Genomic DNA, 23318 nt, shown 5'->3' on the forward strand with positions numbered 1-23318 from the left:
AGGTTCTATATAGAACCATATACAACACATTCTCCATCAATCTGAAGAATCATTTCACCATGCAAAGAACCATTTAAGCATACAAATGAGTGCTCATGGTTTTAGAACTACTGTACTTACTAAAGAACCCTTGAAGAACCATCTTTTTAAAGACTGTAGTCACTATGCACCTCTAGCCATTAGAATCTTTCTCAGCAGGTAAGCTGTTGTTATGACATATGACATTTCCATAATGTTCAATTGTTGATATCATTGGTCACTGAGGTCACTACATACTGCTGAGGTCATTGTGCTTTAAAAGATCACTGCAGTATAGCACTATTGGCACAAGATTGTTTTATCCCCACTGTATGCATGCCTACATTACTCTAGGCCTAAGGAATAGCCCCTTTATTTTTCATTTAAAACCAAATTTCTTGCCAGTCTTCCGAGATATTTTTGAGAAATGTGGTCTTCTAAAGTAAGTAACAGTGCAAAATTACCTCCCATAACACCAAAATTGTTTTTAATGACCATGAAAATGTTTAAAATGTTTTTTGGAGGAAAAACCTTGGACTACTCTCTTAAGGCTCAGCAAAGCATGTCCACTGTAACTCAATGGCATTGACTACAAATTAAGTCCAGAAGCTGCAAACAATGGCATGAACAACAAGTACACTTAAAATTATAAATAAACCAACCATAAACCAGTCACTTAGGGTTAGACAGCCAGAAGGCTGGATTCATGTTTCTCCTTCTCATGTCTTTCTTTCTATTGTTCCTCTTGCAGTTATTTCAAGTTCAGTTCAGTCTGAATGCCACTGCACAGAACAAACAGCTTTGTTTTCTTACCAGCCCCCAAATCTGCACATTATTCTTACATTTATTACGTCTCAGTGTCTTTTTCAAGCTCCACTCACTTTTAATTCTTGTTCTCACCACATGAAGACAGGCATTTGGCCAAAAGTGACTGTTTAATTTGTGAATAAATACAAACAAACAAACAAAAAGATTTTCTGATAAAGGTAATATTGATTGGACTGGATTAACCATGACATACTGCCCATGAGGCCAAAAACATTTAAAGGGCCTGGCTTAATAATTGTTCATATGTGCAGAAGGATTTAACCAGCGACAACCTGTGATCAGTTTATCAGTGAGTTAAGACATGGATTTAACCAGCGACAGAACCTGTGATCAGTTTATCAGTGAGTTAAGACATGGATTTAACCAGCGACAGAACCTGTGATCAGTTTATCAGTGAGTTAAGACATGGTTTTAACCAGCGACAGAACCAGTGATCAGTTTATCAGTGAGTTAAGATATGGTTTTAACCAGCGACAGAACCAGTGATCAGTTTATCAGTGAGTTAAGATATGGTTTTAACCAGCGACAGTTTATCAGTGAGTTAAGATATGGATTTAACCAGCGACAGAACCAGTGATCAGTTCATCAGTGAGTTAAGATATGGTTTTAACCAGCAACAAAACTAGTGATCAGTTTATCAGTGAGTTAAGATATGGATTTAACCAGTGACAGAACCAGTTATCAGTTTATCAGTGTGTCAAGATATGGATTTTTCAATTTAGTAATTTATATTGCTTCATTTTCAAGTGCTTCTCATTTTATAATGTTCTACTTCTATGTTGTAAATTGTAAAATGTTCTAAAATCTCATTCATGTTGCTGAAGAAAACCTCGAAAGCGCCATAACACTTGTCATACGTTGCAGTAATCCTTTACAGCTGTCCATGCAGTCATGGCCACTAGAGGGCAGTCATGAAGAGAAGTCTATGTTCCATGGCTTTCTGCTTCTCTCATTGTGAAAAGTCCTTTTCTTTCACAAATCCACAAGCTTGTTATAACTGACAAGAAAGCAAGGATGAGGTGGCGATCACCGTGGCCGTCGTGGTACAGGTGGTGGAGGGATGGGCCTCTGTGGAGGGACATGGTGGAGTACACGAGCCGGACTTGATACATAACGCTCATGTAGCATGCTCTCTGGAAGTCTGGAGGAAAAATAGGAACAGGTCAAATCAGCTTTGATCATCTGGAAATAAAGCTTATTGGAACTCATTACTATTCAGACAGTCCCTCTTCTACCACAGTGTGGCTCACTGTGAAATATGGCTCTTCAAATGTCCACAAATGTCAACCTATACAACTTACCTGTGTAAAATGTGGTATACGTAGTCACATCTGGAGTGTAACATACTTAAAAATGCATTAGCAAAGATGTGTTTGCACCTCAATCTCACCTTAAAGAAGATTCAACATCATCAGAGACTTTCTGTTCTGTCAGTTCATCACAGAATGCAGCCTGACTCTGCTCTCTGTCTTTGTCTCTCTTTCTCTCTGACTGTCTTTAATTACAGTCTTTAACTGTGTGCCAGACTGTTTATCTGTAACTTTAACTGTTAAAAATGTATATACACCCCTAAGCATTAATAGTGCCTTCACAGATGTACAACTTACCCACTGGCACACCCCCTACTATGACAGACTCTGGCTTTTGAACTTTGCATTAGTAATGATCGGGATGGTCACTTTCCTCTATGCCCTGGAGAACATAACATCCATTTTTCCAAAAACAATTTGAAAGGTGGACTCATCAGACCAGAGCACACACTTTGCGTCAGTCCATCTCAGATGAGCTTTAGCCCAGAAAAGTTGGCGGCGTTTCTGGATGTTGCTAATATACGGCTTTAGCTTTGCGTATTTGAGTCTTAACTCGCATTTATAGATGCAGCTTCAAACTGTGTCTACTGACAAGGGTTTTCCAAACTATTCCCAAGCCCATGTGATTATATTCATTACAGAATCACATCGGTTCTTAATGCAGAGCCGTCTGAAGGATCGAAGATCTTGGGCATTCAGTATTGGTTTTTGGCCTTGCTCTTTATGCACAGAGATTTCTCTGGATTCTCTGGATTTTCTGAATGATAGGCATCATTCACCAAAATTTGTTCCTGAGGTAAGTCCTAAGAAAAAGTCTACAACAGATTCATGGCGTGTTTTTAAACTGCAGAACTGTTTGCACCTTTGTGCTCTTGAGTGTGTGTAGATTCTGTTCTTACATAAGAACAAATCCCAAATAAGAAAACACTGGTGAATGTCAGGATCTTTGTGAAAACTGCCTAAGTGAGTTCTAAGAAGAAATTTCTTCTTATGAATGGTTGGTGAATGAGGCCCATTGTTTTTAAACTGTTGGACAATTTGCTCACACAGTTTTTCTGATGGTTTAATGGTAGAAATAAACTGTACAGATATCAGTGAATTTATACAGTTTGAAGGCTGTGAATATAAGGTTTACTGTCTCTAGAGGTTGATCACTATGGATGTCTCAGATATTTGAAGCTACTGTTGAACTTATAATTCAGTCCTTACCTGCAGGATCTCCATCATATTAATTAAATACTTTTTAAGAAAACAGTTAGATATATCATAGACCTTGATCTACACTAAGTTGATTTCAAACCTACCATATCTTGACTCAGTCTCAAATACAGAATCCGTTTCTGTTAGCAATCACCATGCACCTGATGGAGAACCCGTGCTCATTAAGCTTCTCTGAAATGCACACAAGCTGCTGGAACTGCAGAATAAAATATAATCCACTATCTACTTTAGTTTAAGAGTAAAAGAAGGACTGCAGACATTCTGGTGTACAGTTTCGCTTCATAATTGTGCACTAAGTATTTGTGGTCGGTGGAGTTTCTGATTCCTATCTTGGTTTGCCACACAGGAGAGAGCTTAAAACCAACCCTCTCTCTGACTACGATTGCATCTGTCGCTTATCTGGAGCACAGAGAGCGAAACCTTTTACATATTTTACACTAATAAAGTGCAACAATACAACATTTGTACAAACGTCTTACTTTATACTGCATTTTCAATAACACCAGTTTCTCAGAGGTCTCAGTTTTGTGTTCTGTCTCTTTCCTGTAGCCTCATTTGAAGGCTGCTGTTTCGAGGGGCTTGTTTGTAGTTCACGTGGCACTTCCTCTCTGTTTCCGCTGCTCATGCAGCTTATAAAACACTTGTACGCTTACCAGAGGTGTCTATAAAGCGCTGTGAGAACATGTTGACTGTGTGACACAAATATGAAAGTCCCCTTATGATACTGGTTCAGATTTTATACATCATCAGATAGAGTTCTAGAAAATGACATAAGAGGATCTGATTTTGGAAGATTAATTCTTCTTCAGACATCTGTACGTTAAGACAGGTGCGTAAAAGTGTGGCTCACCGTTCAGGTGTGCGTGGAGGGACTCTGGGTGGGGGGAGAATGGGCGGAGGTTCCACCATTGGGCGTGGAGGCCGAGGAGGAGGAGCGATCTCCGGAGGCTCCTTCAACCAAACAGGATCAAAAAGAAAAACAGACTAGAATTCAGATTTTCACCACAAATACTCCTATTGTTAGCTATGCAATGGACTTTTGTCCATTAGAGAGTGTACAAAGTAATGCATTACAAAGTAATGCAGTAGAAAGTAATGTGTTACAATGACATCATTACTTTTTCTGTAACTAAGTAATTCAATGCACTGCAGTTTAAATTTTGGTTCAACTGACAAAAGTAAACACAAAATTAAAGCTTCATGATGGCTGTTACTATACTTAGCTATGCAATGCACTTTTTGTCCATTAGATAGAACTAGGGGTAATGCGGTACAGAGTAATGTTATAATAACATACTTTTTCCTGTAAGTGTTGTAGCACATTACACTCAAAATTCTTGTAATCGCATTACAATTTTGCTACTTGTTACTGGTATGTCTTTAAGAGGACAAAATAAATCACATGCAATGCTTGTATATCATAAATTATGTATATTGCTGTTGTCAGAACAAAACCTCGTATCTACAAAATGGTAACTTTACAGGAGAAGGTAAAAACCTACTTTGTAAGTCAATGGAACCAGACTTTTTTCCAAGTCATTTTGGGCCATTTCTTTTGGTCCATTCATCATGAAATTTACACACAATGAAAAGGGCAACAGGTCTTTTTAAAATATCTGAAAAACTGAAAAACGTCAAAAATGAAGATACAAGGTTTTGTTCCGACAACAGCAATATATATATATATATATATATATATATATATATATATATATATAGTCCTTGCCTGTCCTTGTACATAATTTGTGCATGTGCCTGCTACTTAATTCAGTTGACTACGTGACTACTGACTGTGAACGTGAGCAGTAAAGCATGAGTGTGAGAAGCACTGTAAACTCAGCGAACAATCTTTTGAGGCATCTAATCACTCTAATAAGAAGCTTATGCTGTAGAAGACATAACCTCAACCTCTCCCACACACTTGCTTTTCATTCAGAAACAGTTCTGTAAGCTTAACATTTTTTTAATTAAGATCTGATTTCCAGGCAGTTTTTGAACTGTTTCTACTGGCTAGTTTCTCGTTTTCTCAAGCAGCATCAACAGTTCATTTCAATCAGCGTAACTGCCTGTGTCTTGTTAAAAGGCCGGGATACTTACAAGTCTTTAAAATGATTGTCATTTACTATATCTTTCTGAATATATTACTGAAAAGGCCCATTGGATTGGTATTGCATTGTATAGTTGGTACACATGAGTTTTACAGAGTAGCTTAGAAGTAATGAGTAATGAGATTCATTCTTCCAGAAAGTAGTAAGTAACATAATTCAATCACAGTTTGAGAGAAGTAACTGGTAACTTGTAATAGGTTGCTTTTTTTGAGTAATCACCCCAACGCTGATCAGAAATCATTTGGCCAAGATCATCTGATGACTGAATGTGGGTTGAAGAAAGTGTGTTATGATTCATGTATGTAGTTTGCGCAATGCTAATTGGTGGGGTACAAGCTTCCATTACGTGATAGTTACGTTAGTCTAGCGGTGGGCGATATGGCAAAACATGATATCATAATATATGTCACAATATTTGTTTTTTCTGATATCTGATAAGTAAGAACAGATAAAGAGGTGCTGCATTTGAAAAAATATTCTCCAAAATTATGAATCCAATTCCTTGTATTGAACATTTCAGTCAGTGTGCTGCACATAATCCAATTAAACAGGACTAATTATGCTCGCTTTGTTATCAAACATGCAGTTGTAAAGTGATCTTTAAGTACTGACAATATCCATAATATGCTTAGAAAAGTCGATATATTGTGATGTAAATTGTGATATAAAAAGAATAGCTCAACCAGTTTGCAGTGAAGTCCTTGTAGTTACTGAATAATAAGCCTTAGTATGTAATAACCCTTTGATTTTAAGGGGTTAAACTATTTTTTTTATTACAAAACCAAAGAAGCAAAATTTAAATGTCTCATTATCTTAGCTAGACTGAAAGACAGTAGTTAATATTGTGGTTCTTATTAAAAAATGACGAAAGGAAGTTTGCTCACCTCGAGTTCGCCGTCTGCTCCGCTGCTGTAGCTGATTGTGCTCAGCGTGCTCAGCCTGTTGCTGCCGCTACCTGTTCAGGACAAAGGTACATGTCACAATACTGTTGAAAAGCAGCATATTCATGATCATCGATATAACTATATGGCCTTAATTAGAGAATTTACTCCTTTTTTTCTTACCTACATTGTTTAAAAAATTGTAAAAAAAAAACCAGTAAAAAATGTCTGACAGCAAAATTGGCCACAAAAAAATAAATAAACAGTAGCTATTTCTATTTAAATATAATTACAGTAAAAAACACCACCTTTCTGTTTCATCCAGTTTTTCTGCTACTTTAGTCATGGTGACCCAGCCAGTAGTTAAGACTCCTCATATACCCTTAAAGACTTGTGAAACTCAGGGGCATGTATGTTATTTTGAGCTTTTATCTAAAGGATTCTGACTGTTATTTCACCAGATATTTCTGCAGATTTACTTTTCTGTAACCGAAGGTCACTGTGATTTATCCAATGAAAGAGCAGGAACATTTGAATGAACAGCCTTCAAATGTAGCAGCAATATTATGTAATGTTAGCTCCACAAAAGCTTTTTCACAGGTTTGTGTCTAATGAATTAGCTGTCATCTGTAAAATCTATGTAATGTTTAACACTATTTAATATAATGTACTAGAGAAATACATAAGGTTTTTCAGATTATACAGTAATGTCTTACATGAGTTTCATAAGCAATCTAACAATATTACACTTTAATTAACAGCACATAACATGCTAGTGTTGTTATTTTACAGAAATAAGCAGTTCTTTTTTGCATTTTCACCTGCATGTGTATGGACTCAATGAAAAATAAGTAAAAATAAATCATAAAGAAAAATCATATTATATATATCATCACTGTAGGAAAAAACACTGCAAAATGGTAACTTTACAGGAAAAACATTCTTAACTTGTAATTTAAGTTAATGTAAAAAAGATTTTTTGGATCATGTTTATTGACCTGTTTATCTTAAATTGTAATCTTCATAAGTGAACAGTACATTGACTGACTGGCATAACTACTTAAAGGTACTAGCTAAAGGGGAGTATTAAGATAATGGTTGTAAATGCTCTAGATTGATACATACAGAACTCAGCAACATGATGCATTCTTAAACATGGGCCATTTTAATCACTGTCATGAGCGATAATTACATGTCAGAGGCTTATCAGTTCTGGGAAACACTGGTCTAAGAGTGTTTGCATGTGCTCAACGGCTAATTCAAGTGTCTAGAGCTTAAATGATGAGACGTGGATGTAACCAAACCACAGAAAAGTACGCTGCAAAATATCTGCGGCAGTCAGCTCCTTTATCGACCACAGATGGTGAAAGTGCATAATGTTGTTATTTTTAAGCAGTTAGTCTTAGTGAAGTGCAGTCTATCATGTCTATAAAAACTCAATAGTAACAAACTGCAAACTAAAGCGTAATGTCGAATTACTTTTTGTCCCACAACAATTAGTGAAGTCAATTATAGTACAATTCCTCATCTCCTCCAATTAAAAAAACATTCAGCTGAGCGTATGTTGCTACTTTTACTCACTGAATGGAGTCATAACAAGTAGAGTTTAAGGTAAAAATATGTTAGCAAATCCAAAGGGACTGCTATTTTTATAAGGTTAACTGTAAGATGAGAAATTATATTGCTCATTTTATTAGAAGACTACATGAATGCAAACATTATGTTGGTGCTGCAACAAAAAATTCAGTTCAGTTGAACTTCAGTCGAAAAGCTCGATTCATGCACAAGTATACATCTCTACTGTATACCCATCACTCCCTCAGAGTGGTGACAGAGACAGAGGCTTACAGTTCTTGGAAAATAGATTTAAATGTAAACTAAAAGAAGAAGCAAAACTTAATGAGATATTCAGATGATGAGACTTTACTCACTAGACGTGCTGGACGCGCTTCCTGTCTGCCAGGTTCCTCTCTGTGGGGGTCTGCTAACGGGAGGTGGCAGGATCACAGAACGAGGGGTGGGCTCATACACTGAACACTCTACATTTATATGAGAACCCCACTGGAGGCTTCTCTGCATGGGAGCGGTTATCTCCAGATCTGATCAAAACATGAAGTAAATGGAGATTAACAGATAATAGGAAATAGTGAATATAGCACAAAAAGATCACTCACTTCCCCATTTTACTGTCATTTCTGGTACAAAGTACCACATAGATGGAGAGTAACATAGCAGAGTATAATAACCCCACTGCAAGCAGTACTAAGGTTATGTGCTGTCATGTTAAAACCTTTGTTAAAACTCATTGTTTTTCATTTTTTTATCTACTTTTTTACACAATTTTAAAATATCAACTGCCCTTTACATCATGTGAACATTTTATCATGAATGGACCAATAAAATGACCTGAAATTACTTGAAATAAAATCTTGCTACGTTAATGTTCATTCACATTGTTTTTTTCTTCTCTTATAAGTTTACTATTTTAAAAAAATTAAGATTTTGATATGATTGTATGAGTGAGAGTATTTTTGGTGTATATTCCTCTAACACATTTTTAATGACAGTTAAATAGTTAATATTTAGTTTTTATTTAGAATTTTTTAAACAATTTCTTTTTAATTATTTGTGTATTTGTTTTTGTTTAGGTAGGAATTGTGGCTTATTTCTTACTAAATGTGTATGCAATATTAGTGGCTAAAAGCCCATTCTGAGTAATTCTATCTCTGCAGGGAACATGCAGTAAACATGCAGTATGTTTTATTAGTACCATCAGTTTGGTAAAAAAATGAAAGCCAATTCTAATACTTTACTTGAAAATAACATGATTCGTTTTGTTTTACCAGGACGTTAATTGTTGATAGTGGTTTTTAATGATTGTTTGGTGTGCATGAAATTAAAACATTACTTTACAAGATTTTGTTATTTCGTTATTTTGTTATTTCATTAACATGGTTTCTTTGAAAATATATTGAAATAAAACTGTTCTTATTAGCATTCATACTATTTAAATGCTTTTTAAAAAGTGAATGAAATATATTTTTAGACATTGCTCACATAATGCTTACAATACAGGGATATATCGTTGAATTCCAACTTTTATATGATATGAAATTCTTACCCTCCACCTTTCCACTTCTTCCTTTCTCTTTGTGCCGTCGAGTTATGCTGTCTCGTAATCTTTGCAAATTCTCCTAGAGGTGGGCACACACAGATACAGACATATGAAGATGTCTCTTTTAGCTTTTAAGCCTTTGGCTACAGCATAGTGCCACAAGTTTTCAGTCAAGTGCATAAAACATTAACTTTTCCAGATCTGAATCATTTTGCTTATCATCACTGTCTGAAGAAAAACAGGTATCTCCAAAATGGTAATTTTACAGGTAAGGGCAAAAATGCTATTCATTTTTAAAGTTAATCAATAAAAGAGCTTTTATTCCAAGCAGTTTTGGAACATTGCAGCAGCTGTGCTCAAATAAAGTAGAAAAATAAAAAAAATAAAAAAAAGGAGATACTTGGATTTTTTTTGGACAGCCGTGTTACGCTATGTGTGAAGCTTAGTGCTGATGGCCTGTCAGTACCTGCTGAAAGCGAACGGACTGAGACCGTTTTTCCTGGTCAAACTGCCAAGCCTTGAACTCCTGCACTGCCTCCTCCACGGTCAGCGCCCCCACCTTTACCCTCTCCTGCAGGGAGATGAGCTGCCTCTGGCCTGGAGTCTTCATGCCAGCGTAGGGGTCATGAGCACTGCTGAGGGTGTTGTCTCTCACCGGCCACACTGAAGCTGGAAGAGCAGGTGAACAACTCCTTATGTACAATTTCTCCCTCTCATAACTACATAACTTTCATATTTGTTTCATAGCAAGTACAAAATAATGCATGTAGTTCATTAAATTGAATGCAAGCTTGTAAAAATATCCTACCATTAGAAGGCTGGCTGTCTGTGCGGCCGCTTAGTGAATATAATGATTCCTTGGAGGAGAACACTGCAGAAACATGATAAAGAATGCAGAGAATGAGCTAAATGATCTACCTAGTTTACTATATAATATGCCACAGAGAGGATGTTTAACATCAGATTCAGAACACAGATTAAATGTTCAATAATGAACAGTTTCATTTGAGAACTGAAAAGTGGGAAATACAGCATTTCAATACAGCTAGAAATAAAGAAAACATTGGTTGAAGTCAGAGGTGAGTAATCTGTACTCAAAAACACTTTTTTTTTTGGATTTGTACTTTCCAGAGTATTTTCACATTGTAATACTTTTACTTCTACTCAAGTACAGTACTGTGCAAACATTTTGGGCACCTGAGTACATTATTAAAAATAACTGGCCAGAAGTGTGTTTTTGCTTGTAAAATCAGCATATATCATTAGAGTAAATGCAAAGTTTGGGTCCAGATTTCTATTTGAAGGCCCTATTGCATGGATTTGTTAACCCCTTACATGGCAAGCTTTATTATACACTTCTATAACCTAAGAATAGCTCAGCCAGTTTGCTTTAAAGTCCATGTAGTTACTGAATAATAAGCTATAGTATGCAATAAGCATGGGATTTTAAGAGGTAATATCACACTTGATTAAACATAATGAAGCACTGAATACCAAAACCAAGGATTGGATGATAACACCAAATAATACTGGGCTGCACCAAGTAGAAGTTTGGAAATGGTAAAAAGAAAACATTGACACAGACATAATCGTGACTTACTGTATTATTATCAATATTATTATTATTTGTACTTATTGTAATATTAGTGTTTTCTGAGAAATATCTTTTACATCTAATGTACTAGTCAACCCAAGTTACTTGGACCCATCTCTGGTTATAGTACACTTTAGGGTCCTACCACTTGCTATGTAGGTTTTGCATTCATCAGGCTCAGATGATGCGGCTGGCCGAGGAATCGGGGCTGGTGGACGATTCAGCACTGCAGAGCTCTCATGCTCATCTACAGTGTCATAGATTTCCTCTGCACAGCAGATCTTATATGGATCCTCCTCCTCCTCCTCCTCCTCCTCCACTGCATAGATGTCTAAATGTTCATCTTCCTCATCAGCTCTTGTGCCTGGATAACCATTATTCACCCCATCTTCTTGACTGTTCTCCGAATACTCCTCTGGTTTTACTGAATAAGTCACAATATCTCAAAATTATAACTGTGCTTATACATTAATAATTAGCCATTATTAACATTAGTTGAAATGCAAAAATAATCAAATCCAGTGAAAGTACTACTAGTTATAGATCAACCTTGCCATTATAAATTCTAAACATTTACACTGCACATAAAAGCTATTTAAAAACCTCTTGCAATATCATTCCTATGCATTATTAAACATAAGTAAATATGCAACCAAACTTGCCTTTTAAAGTAACAGTATTAAGCAAGAAAACAATTTTTGCGTAGAGTATTCAACCTGACTCAGAATGAAGATAATCGTTCATCTTTCATATTCTACCCAATGATAATCCAGAACAATAAGATTTTGATTATGCTGATTACGCCTTAAGCTCTGGCAGGAAATATTTAGACTTACCTTCAAAAAATTTTCTCAACATAGCTTCCTCTGGGTTATCAGACTCATTTAAGGCACAGCTCAAGTCCTCATCTGCAGACAGAAAATATTTACGTTTAATTTTGATTAATTTTCAGTATGTATGAAATACATACATACATACATACATACATACATATATATATATATATATATATATATATATATATATTCACTGGTTAGTCCTGTTTGGTTATGTTGGAGTTTAAAATCAATAGATAGTGTAAACTATGGGTAATTCTATAGTTATCAGCCTCATACACTGAAGAAAAAGAACATTTAAATTAATAATTTAAGTAAATTAGACAAAAATTAATGAAAGTACACTATATGACCAAAAGCATGTGGACACCTGGCCATAAACCCCACCCCCACATTCATCCAAAGGTGTCCAGTGGGGTTGAGGTCAAGGCACTGTGCAGGCCACGGGGTTCCTCCACACCAAACTTGTCAAACCATGTCTTTGTGGGGCACAGTCATGCTGGAACAGGAACTTCCCCAAACTGTTGCCACAAAGTTGGAAGCGTATAATTGTCTAAAATCTTTGTTTGCTTTGTATGTCATTGTATGCTGTAGCAACATTACCCTTTGCTGGAACGAAGGGGCTGAGCCCAAACCCTGAAAAACAGCCCCAGACCATTATTCCTCCTACACGAAACATTACTGTTGACGCTATGCATTCGGGTAGGTAGCATTTTCCTGGCATCCACCAAAGCCAGATTTGTCCATCAGACTTTTAGATAGTGAAACGTGATTCATCACTACAGAAAACACATTTTCACTGTTCCAGAGTCCAGTGGTGGTGTGCTTTACAACTCTCCAGCCAACACTTGGCATTGTGTATAGTGATCTTAGACTTGTGAGCAGCTGCTCAGCCATGGAAACTAATTTCATGAAGCTCCCAGCATAAAGTTCTTGTGCTGATTTTGCTTCCAGAAGCACTATGGAACACTATAATGAGGGATGCAATAGAGGTCAGGCGATTTTTACGCACTACACACTTCAGCACTCAGCGGCCCCGCTCTGTGGCTGAGCTATTTTTGCTCCTAGTCACTTGCATTACACAATAATAGCACTTACAGTTGACTGGGGCAGATCTAGCAGGGCAGAAATTTCACAAACTGACTCGTGGCAAAGGAGTCATCCTATGACAGTGCGATGTTTAAAGTCACTGAGCTCTCTAGTATGATCCATTCTACTGCCAATATTTGTCTATGGAGATTGCAAGGCTATGTTTTTGATTTTATGCACCTGTTAAGAATGGGTGTGGCTGAAACACCTGAACTCAATAATTAGATGGAGTGTCCACATAGTTTTTGCTGGATAGAGAACATTTCAATGAATGAAAACAGTTTATTTTTGATCCAAAGAGAATTCCACTGCAGTAAACGTAAATGTAACTGAAATGTTTAAATGTGGTTCCATTAATAATTTAGCTTTATGTTAACAGTGTATATGCATACTGACTCTACTCTATTTGAATGAATGGAAATGTGTGGCACGATTGAATTAAGAAATGTAACGATTTATTTTTTGATTATATATTAGCAATTAGTTACATTTCTCTCAGTGCTACTGTCACAGTCATCCTATAGTGTTGTATAACCATGAAGACTTCTCAGGCAGTGAGCTTTACAATCACATCAGCCAACTGCCCAAACGCAGCTCTGTTAAATAGAACAGACTTACACAACTGCATCTCAGGATTCAGCTCCATCATGGACTCGTATATGTCCTCCTGGATGGAGTACTTTGTGACGAAATTTTGCGAGGCGTTTGCCATCGGCTCATAGATGTCTGCATCAGCTGGATTTGTTATGGTTTCCTCCATGTGAGACTTCACCAAGTCCACTGTCTCCTGGATGATTACACAGCATACAAAATCCTCATTAACGCCTTGAAGCATATTATTTCACTCTGTTATAAATTTTAAGAGTGTTACTTAGTAGCAAGTGTAAATTCAGTATCTGCTATGAAGATAATGTGTTATGCAGCTTTGGGAGTGAGGAACTGAAACTGTCCCCTACATTCTTAAAAAAGATGGTTCTTCAAGGGTTCTTTGGTAAAGAGAATGGTTCTATTTAGAACTATGAGTATAACTATGAGTTGTACATAGAACCATTTCATGCTTAAATTGTTCTTTGTATGGGGAAATGGTGATGAAGATTGTATGGCACTGTTTTCCACTTTTTGGGAGTCTTTTGTACTAAAATGCAATGCTAAAGCTCCAAAGTTGGAGATGTGACCAATCACAAAGCAGAACACATATTGCCACCATTAAGATATAGTGAAAAAAGGAATTAGTAACTACATATGAATGACTGAAATGTACCTGAGTAAAAAGTAGAATCCTTTATTTACTAATATACTGGAATAGAAGTACTATGATTAGAAAATATAATGTAACTAGGTACTATCCATATCTGTATATAACACATTCTCTATCAATCTGAAGGAGCTTTTCGGCACGGCAACCATGTAAACATGAAATCATTCTATAGAACTCATGGTCCTAAATGGAACCATTCCTTTTACTTAAAAACCCTTGAAGAACCATTTTAAGAGTGTAATGTTTTTAATCTTTTCAACTCCTTGAGACCACCGGTGGTTCCAAAATGCACTTCGCCATATTCTTCATAACTTTCATGTTTCAAAAGTCTAAGATTTTTGGCTTTCAGCAGTAAATTTTAAGCATATGGAAATATGTGTATGATTATAAAACACATTTTCTGTTCATTTGAGGGGAGCTTTTACATAAAATAAAAATTTACATTTATTTCATGCAGTTACTGAATAATTTGCCTTACGATTTGGTCAAACCAAAATATACCCTGGTGAGTGTAATGTAATGTGTAAAAAATGTTTATAGGGTTAATACAACTGACATCAACTGTTTGTAAAAACAGATCTAAAACTTCTAAAAAGCAATTTCAAGCAGTCATTCATTGTTTTATATATATCGTCGCAGTTCAATAAAAACATGGATCTCCATTTTTGTCCATTTTTATTTTTCTACATCATCTGAACATGGCTGTCCTTTATAATGTGTGATTTTAATGATGACAACCAAAATAAATGCTCTAAAATTACTTGGAATACAGCTTCGTTATGTGAACTTACATCACAAATTAAGAAAGTTTTTGCCTTCTCCTGTAAACTTCCTATTTTGGAGATACATGTTTTACTCTGGACAGCTACAATGTTCCCTAAATGGGTAAAGGACTCTGGGAGATACAAACAGTAAAATGAAAACTAAGAATCATATTTTGAAAATATGATTATCAAAACAGTGAACTTTCAAATTCAAACAGTGTTATGAGAGCTGTAATGTGTTAGAAAATGACAATGAATGAAAGTGTTTTTATGTTCTTTCCCATTTAAAGCCATGTCCGCACTTCTATTACACACTTCTGTAGCTGAAGAATAACTGAATTAGTTTGCATTGTAGTCCATGTATAAGCCTCAGGATGTAATAAGCCTTTTAAAACATTAGCTTTGTTCTGTCATCCTTTGTGAACTTTGTAAACAGACAGTACAAATTGAGCTGCTTCACCAAACCAAATATAATACTGCGCTACCTCCTGTGTTAGCTACTGCGTAGTGGCAGTTCATACACTTTTTTTTTTTCTCTCTCTATCTCTCTCTCTCTCTGTCTCTCGCCTACACACATACACAAAATATACACTGCTGGCTTCTTTCAGTGTCACCTCATGGATACAGATATTAAAAATGTAATTATCAAAACAGTGAACATGTAATTCACTAATTTTCAACATACACATATAACGGTAACACCTTCTTTTACAGCCCCCTAAGTTCCAGGTAATTCCGCAAGTTCAAGGTAACAAGCACAAACTTCTAGATAAGACAGTTTAACTAAATTACTCTAAAAAATCCCCAACAGGTTAGATGCTAACCTCTTTAATGGCCAGGGCTTCCCAGGGTGCCCAAAGTTTTATTACACATGTCTATAACCTAAGAACAGTTTGACCAGTCCCTGTAGTTACTGAATAATAAGCCTTAGTATGTAATATGTCTGGCATTTTAAGGGATTAACAAAGCAAGTGTGTGGAAGAAACTCCAAAGAGCTGTGTGGCTATTTATGTCTCTAACTGAATTACACTGAAACACCTAACTGGTTCTACCTATTAAGCAGATAAAGAACATAGTAAACTATCTTATAAGTAGAGAAAGTAAAAATTTTTTGGAGTAAAAATGTGGTAAGTACAAACAAACTTACTAAATATAAAATTTCATTTTAATGACACATGTTTAACCAGGTAAGTATATTGGAAACACCTCTTAGTACCACAAAGTTATATGGGGTAAAAAGGTGACACAAACACATCAGTCCTTATAGTGTGTAGTATGTACCTGTATGTTGCCTAGAAATGAAGGTGAATCTCAACTGTAAAACAAAGCAATGATTCTTGCTATAATTTTACAAAGTTTTAAGCATTTAATACATTTCTTATTTGCTTACCTGATGAAACATGTGACATTACAGCAGAATTTAGTATGTAGTATGTTTGTACTTACCATCTTGTTACTCCAAACAATTATACAAATATAAGATATTTTACTATGTCCTTTACCTGCCTAATAGTTAGAACGTATTATGGGTTTCAGTGTCATTTAGTCAGACTGTCTCAGGACTAACCCTCATTTTACCAAAAAAAGTTACACAACACATTGGAGGAGGTACCACTTACTCAACTGACACCTTAAAATCCCAGACCAAATTACATACTAGGGCTTTTTATTCAGCAATTACAGGGACTTCAATGCAAACCGGCAGAACTATTCTCAGGTTATAGAAGTGTGCAATAAAGCTTTGGGACTGTTGGAGAGCCCAGGCCATTTAAGGGGTTAATATCTAGAACCTGTTGGGCATTTCAGTCTAGTTTTATTAAACTGTCTATTGTACTCACTATTACATTATGCAAAATAATTATCTAGTACTTTGGAAAATGTACCACACACTTATTCAGTTATTACATAGCTGTTTTACCCATATAGCCTGATCCTTGAAAACAATATTTTCAAAAAAGAAAACGTAGCAAAATATAGTAAACATATAGTAACATATCAAAACATATTCTAAAGTCAGTGGCCTTAATGCTGATTTTCGAGAAGATGAGTTGATCCTAAAGTGCTGGTATCAATTCATATGACCTGAAAACAAGACCCAGGCTGCTTTTCTTAAATTAAACTCATCACTCATTGCTCCTCTCTGAAGCCTGTCAAAGGTTTGTATCTCCCAGAATACAAAGAGACATTTAAGTGCCTTTAAAGCCTTAAAACAGACTGAAAATGACTGGCTTTAGGAAACTTTGGTTCTTCAGGAGCAAATTATACATTGAATGGATGTGAACCATAAGAGTAAATCCTAACAATCTAAGGACTCACAAACAAATCACAAAAACAAATCTGCAAACTTACGACATAGTTATCCATGAACTGTCTCAAGTCAGAGAAACCGCTCTTCTCTGCCAGAGTGTTTGGGTAATCCCCATTCTTGTTCACTACGCTGTAGGCCTGCAAGGCTCCAGGGCACTGCAGCAACATGCTGGTCAGTTTCTTTAAGCCGTACTTGGCTGAGAAGTGAAGCAACGTCGGGAGTTCTGAGTTCCGCTGATCTGAAGGTGCCATGAGAGCAAATTTTGATATATGGGTTGTTCAGTTTCTCTATCACGAACATTTATTATTCACTCTAGTTTCATCATTTCAAATACCACAGCATTCTTGTAATCATAATGCATTGCACTGAATTTATGTAACTGAAACATATATATGTCATTTACGCATTCATAAAATAAATAAAACTGGCACAGTTATTGCCAAAAGTAAGTGAACCGAAAGAAAAAAAAATGTAATGATGTGATGTATTTTAAATTCAGTACATCGCTTTCTTCAGGGCATCACACACATTCTGCACTAACATATCATCCTTCAATGCATCAAAAAGCAAACACAATATGTCTTACTTGCCAGTGTATTCTCCTGTTCAAGCTGACTAACTCCAAATACTTGCAATCCATTCGCAGGCATCCGATTCTTGAGTGAATTTGTAAACAAATCATCCAATGCCTCAGATGCATTTGACGAAATTTGAAATGCCTGAAAAAGAAAAGCCATACAATACTGTATCTGTGAGCTTTTTATGCAACAAAAATAGCCATAATTCGTTTTTACGTGGCCATTTTTCCAACCACTTTTTTATGCCTAAATTAAACAGGCTGTTGTTTTTAATGCGTCTGATGTATGTAAATGGCCTCTGCTCTGATTGGCTGCCCTGTATTGTGCCTCATTCAGAAAGCAATCTGGGTTGAAACACTGTTTATCTTTAGCAGGAATTGGCAAGGCTAAATTGCAGTAGGCTAAATTTGGTGGATATATGTAAATGTGACATCATAAAAAAATGAATTCAAAATGAGCTGATTTTGGACTGGAGATTGAATGTTTTGAGCAGTGTTTACATGCTACATCACACTGTTTTACTTCGAAAAAGGGAGGAAAACTAAAATTTTCCTTATAAAAGCCCTATAAAACCTTGGAGAGCAGGGATTATGTTTAAAAAGGAATGGGATTCACATATGGTAAACAGTATTTTTTAAATTAATTACATTTTAAAAACAACTTAACAGAACAAAATTCTGTGTTTTATACCCCTCAACTTATTATCTGAAATCAAATAACTTAAAATTTTAAGGCAGCCTGGACACTAACTTTTATAAGAAGTTCTAAATTCCCATTTTTACAGTGTATGCCAATGACCAATTACCTATAATATAATTATGTTATTATTTTGTATTTGATGACAATTTGGTGTCACAAAATGTTGGATCAGCCATTATATATGTTGGATCAGCCACTATATAAGCTATATGTGCAGACTGCATGTGATGATCATTTTTTATGTCACATATGAAAAGCTAATTGGGATTTAAAGGCTTGCTACCATGCTAAAATTAAATAAATAAAAAATAGATGAACACAATGGAAACTGATGATCATTACCTGACACATGAACTGTATGGGATCCATCACTTTCTCAAGATAACTGCTAATTTCCTCCATTTCTGTGTAGTATGTCACAGTCGTTGAGCACAGAATTGACTCATTAGTATAAAGATGTAATGACACATCTCCAGCTGGCATATCTGAAAGCAGAACAATACGGATTTGGAATATGACTACACTTTAACCACTTAAGCCCAAAGGGCCTGTATGTACACCCACACTTCAGTTCCCAACTCTAATGACATACCATCACAGTCAGAACAAAACCTTGTGTCTCCAAAATTGTAACTTTACAAGAGAAACAATAAAAATGTAATGTGATTTAATAATTCAATGTAAGTTAATATAAGAAGAAAAGTGTTTCTAAGTAATTTTGGTCCATTTATGTTGGTCAGTTTGTCATCCCACACTGTAAACAGCAGCTGGTATTTTCAAATAATGTCAAAAAATGACAGTACAAATTTCCGAACGTGACTCTAAAGTGAGTGAGTAAGCAAGAAAGCAGATTTTATCTATAAAACACTTTTAAAACAGTGTGTGCCAACCAAATGGCTGTGACAAACAACAGGCAACTCCACCCACTACCACTGTCCACAGACATATAGAATATAGAATATAGAAAAGGCTAACGAATTGAAAATATTTTAAGTTTTAATGTCAAGATGAAGCATGTCTAAGATCAGCTGGACTTATTGGACTTAATGGACATATTGATTTCTTACTAGTTTGCAAATAATTGTATAGCAGTTACTGAGTAGTATGTCCAAAGATTACTTTATTTACTGAATAATAAGCCTAGGGTTGGAGGCATTAAAGCATTTAACCTGGGAGTTTTTAAAGGGTAAAACTCAGTCGCAAGATGCAAATTAGTTTAAAAGGTGAAAAGGCAACAGAGAGGAACTTAAAACTTAAGTTCCCCTTTCTGATCTGACTCAAAACAGTTTTCAACCTACCAGGTGACTGAGCTCTGACAATGTAGTCGTTCACAAGCACTCCAGGCACGAGTTTTGTTGAACGTTTACAGCAAAATTCCACTTCCACACTGGCCTGACTGTCCAGCTTCTTAACCATGATGACATAAACATCCACCTGAGCCTGAAAGTGCAGGAGAAAAGCTGCTCAGGAAGATTTTTTTATCCAAACACTTGTCATTTCATGTTAATGAAAAGACTGACAGAGCGTAATGTGTGAAAGTCACAAAAAAAAGTGTGACCAGTGACATTGCAGCTATAGCAGCCCTGACAGTTCCTGGAACAAAGTCAGTAGGCTGTGGAGTCACAGCAGGCTGCAGACATAGATGTTTATTACACAAGGCCCAGAGAAAAAAAGGCTGAACATTGCTTGACTCCTCCATATTATCTGTGTTACAAAAGCAGCTGAACCTAAATGTCCTTTCAAGTCCTGAATATACTTACCCCACAAAGTATTCTGTGTGGTTGGACAGTCAGACAGGCCTGCTCTTCTGATGATACTGCAGTTGGACTCACAGGTTGTGTTGGACTCACAGGTTGTGTTGGGTTTCTATCTGAGACATGTGGATCCTCATCTAATGGGGGGAACTGGTGACACTGCTCTATCTTCTCCGGCTCCTCTGAGGCAGTCAGGTTATTCTCTGAGGCAGTCAGGCCATACTCTGAGACAGTCAGGCCATATTCTGAGGCAGTCAGGCCATACTCTGAGACAGTCAGGCCATATTCTGAGGCAGTCAGGCCATACTCTGAGGCAGTCAGGCCATACTCTGAGGCAGTCAGGCCATATTCTGAGGCAGTCAGGTCTGTACTTTGTTTCGGTGGTGGGATTTCATACTCAGTCCTCCATTGGTATTGGTCTTGATCTTGATCTTGATGTTGATCTTGATGTTGATCTTGATGTTGATCTTGATGTTGATCTTGATCACACTCTTCAACATTTTCTATGAAAAGAACAGATCACAGTAAATAAAACCCACAAGATTCATAATGCTTCTAACTAGCACTGTCCCCTATTTACTATTAACTAACAATCAATAAACTAGGTCAGTTGTTGTAATGAGCAACTTCCACATGACAGTCTTACATCTTAACCTTAACCTTGATGGTCTAGAGGTATTAGAGATATTCCTGTCATTTTGCAGTGCTATTTAGATGTAATTACGTAATTAATTACAAAGTTATGAAATTAATTACATTGACATGAACTACAATTATATTTTGTTTAGATTGATTCAAGAATAAACTTCCAAACATTTTTTGGTTCTTTTTGAAAGAAATGACAAACAATGTGGCAAAAATGTAAAGGATGGTTTTCCTTTCTATTAAATAAGCCTGTTAACTTTTCATAAAATACAAATCATAACAAAGCATCTCCTCTTCTCTTTGAAATCTTGAATGTGATAGTGGTTGAAAGTTTAAAACATGCATTTCTGAACGTTACTAAGTGAAAAAGTACGCTCCTAAAAATAAAAGTGCCAAAAAGCATTCTTTGCGTGATGCCACTGAAGAACCACTTCTGGCTCCCTAAAGAACCTTTCAGTAGATAGCTATTTAAGGACAGAGTACACCAACCAGACCCGAAAAAGTCCCGACCCGAACAAACGAAGTTTAGCTGGTGCGCCATTTGATTGTTAAAAGCTTCTAGAATGTTCTCTTCATTAACTCAAGATCTGAACATTCAAGGAACAACTGTTAACATTTAAACTTTCAAGTTTGTTCGCGTTGGTGTGGTCGGTGTTCCCCATCCCTGAGAACTATTTTTGGTAATTGAGATGTGTGAGCATGAAGAACTTTTCTAAAGCTGAAAAAACCTCTACATCATGTGAAGGTTCTAGGAAGAACCCTTAAACTGGTATAGATTTACATTATGTCAGGGCTCTTCACGTGCACAAATCTCTTTTCAAACATGGTTCTATAGGGCAGTGGTTCTCAAACTGCTCCTCAGGGAATCCCAGAGGGACCACATTTTGTCCTTATGTGTTGCAACTGGACTGTCTTGGGTTCCCTGAGGACCGGGTTGAGAACTACCGATATAGGGAGCTGAAAATAGTATCACTCAAAGAACCCCTGGTGGCATTGTTTTTTTACATAGAGTAATTTATTGCAATAACTGCGACTTCTAATGGTTATCATTTATCTCACCCAAAAGTGAGGGCTACAGTATGCTCAGGAATACAGTGTCTGAGGTTCTACTACTAGAGAACATGAAGGCTACCTACCCTCAGCCATAACCTCAAGGACTGTTGAGATGTATTTTGATGGGTCATCCTCTGAATCCAGCTTCCGCCAAAGGTCCCAGTGCTGAAAGTAGTCCATTAAGCCATCGCTCTCAGACACCCCACACATAAACGCTACAACTTTACATGGAGGCTGAAGAACCTTCTTGAAGGTGCCCTGCGCATCTGGTTTGCTGTGCAGGTCTAAGAATGCCACTGAGACCAAAAGCACGATGCATTTGCTGGAGAGAAAAATTCGAATAGTCGTCATCCTGCAGTGATTTGCCTTCATCAGCAAGATAAAAAGTAATGGAATCCTGAGAGAAGTGATGTGATGCCTCCAGGATGAGCCTCAAATAAGTGGCCCAGTCCTGGGTCTCACTAGTGTGCACAATCAACACTGCACACATGGCAGAGCAGCCAGACTTTCCTGCAATGAAAACATTATAACATAATATTAAGAATTGTTATATAAAGTGGCTAAACTTCAGAAACAACACAAAATATCATTAAAGTCCTTTGAAAGCTGAAGTGTATTAACGTTGAAGCTGTCAGGTTCATATGTTGCATCAATAAAGAGCGTCCTTCTATTGAAGGACTGAGAATCGACTTTATCAATGTTGAAATGAAACTAAAGAGATGTAGCCAGATGGACTTTAACTGAAAGCATGAATAGAGCCATTGTTCCTTAGTAACCTTGGTAAGTCACCAGAATACACGATCAATACTGAGCTAAGCAAACTGCGGGCTGTCGTCAACAGCCAACTTCTCAAACCCACATTTTTGAACAGCCTGCGATCTCTGTTATCTGACAACCTCTCTAATACCAGCTTTCCTACTTTCTAATTTCTATGCTTGCAAAGATTTTGATGACAGTAGTTAAAGAGAGCATCGTTTATGGATGTCCGCTGTTTTCACTGATGAAATACTTTACTGTGCTTTTGCCAGTGGAAAAGCCAGGTCTAAACTTAGTCTCACCAAGTCAAATTAGAGGAACAATTCTGGCTCAACTTCCTTGTTCAAAACCTCTTGGTGTTAACAGTTCTTTCATGCTACTGAAATTTGAATTTTTCTTCTATCTACATAAAAAATCCACCACAAAATACAAAGGCAACCTGTCTTAATGACGTTGTTTCTTCAACCGAGGTCTACGGGTGACCGGGCCAAAGTTCCAAATCT

The 23318-nt window shown here is 36.5% G+C and overlaps 1 protein-coding gene across 1 annotated transcript; it reads right to left on the reverse strand.

Moving 5' to 3' along the window:
* Positions 1 to 934: 934 nt before the first annotated feature.
* Positions 935 to 22565, reverse strand: pik3ap1 (phosphoinositide-3-kinase adaptor protein 1). Its single transcript, XM_036574440.1, is given in 17 exon segments — positions 935 to 1987; positions 4228 to 4328; positions 6370 to 6440; positions 8298 to 8465; positions 9488 to 9560; positions 9948 to 10150; positions 10290 to 10352; positions 11221 to 11499; positions 11912 to 11983; positions 13619 to 13787; positions 17372 to 17568; positions 17917 to 18049; positions 18950 to 19092; positions 19906 to 20047; positions 20368 to 20864; positions 22143 to 22386; positions 22388 to 22565. Coding segments are annotated over 17 exon segments (2832 nt in total). The 5' UTR covers positions 22550 to 22565; the 3' UTR covers positions 935 to 1872.
* Positions 22566 to 23318: the final 753 nt, after the last annotated feature.

This window comes from Colossoma macropomum, unplaced genomic scaffold (assembly GCF_904425465.1).
Source record: "Colossoma macropomum unplaced genomic scaffold, Colossoma_macropomum, whole genome shotgun sequence".
In the NCBI taxonomy this organism is placed as follows: domain Eukaryota; kingdom Metazoa; phylum Chordata; class Actinopteri; order Characiformes; family Serrasalmidae; genus Colossoma; species Colossoma macropomum.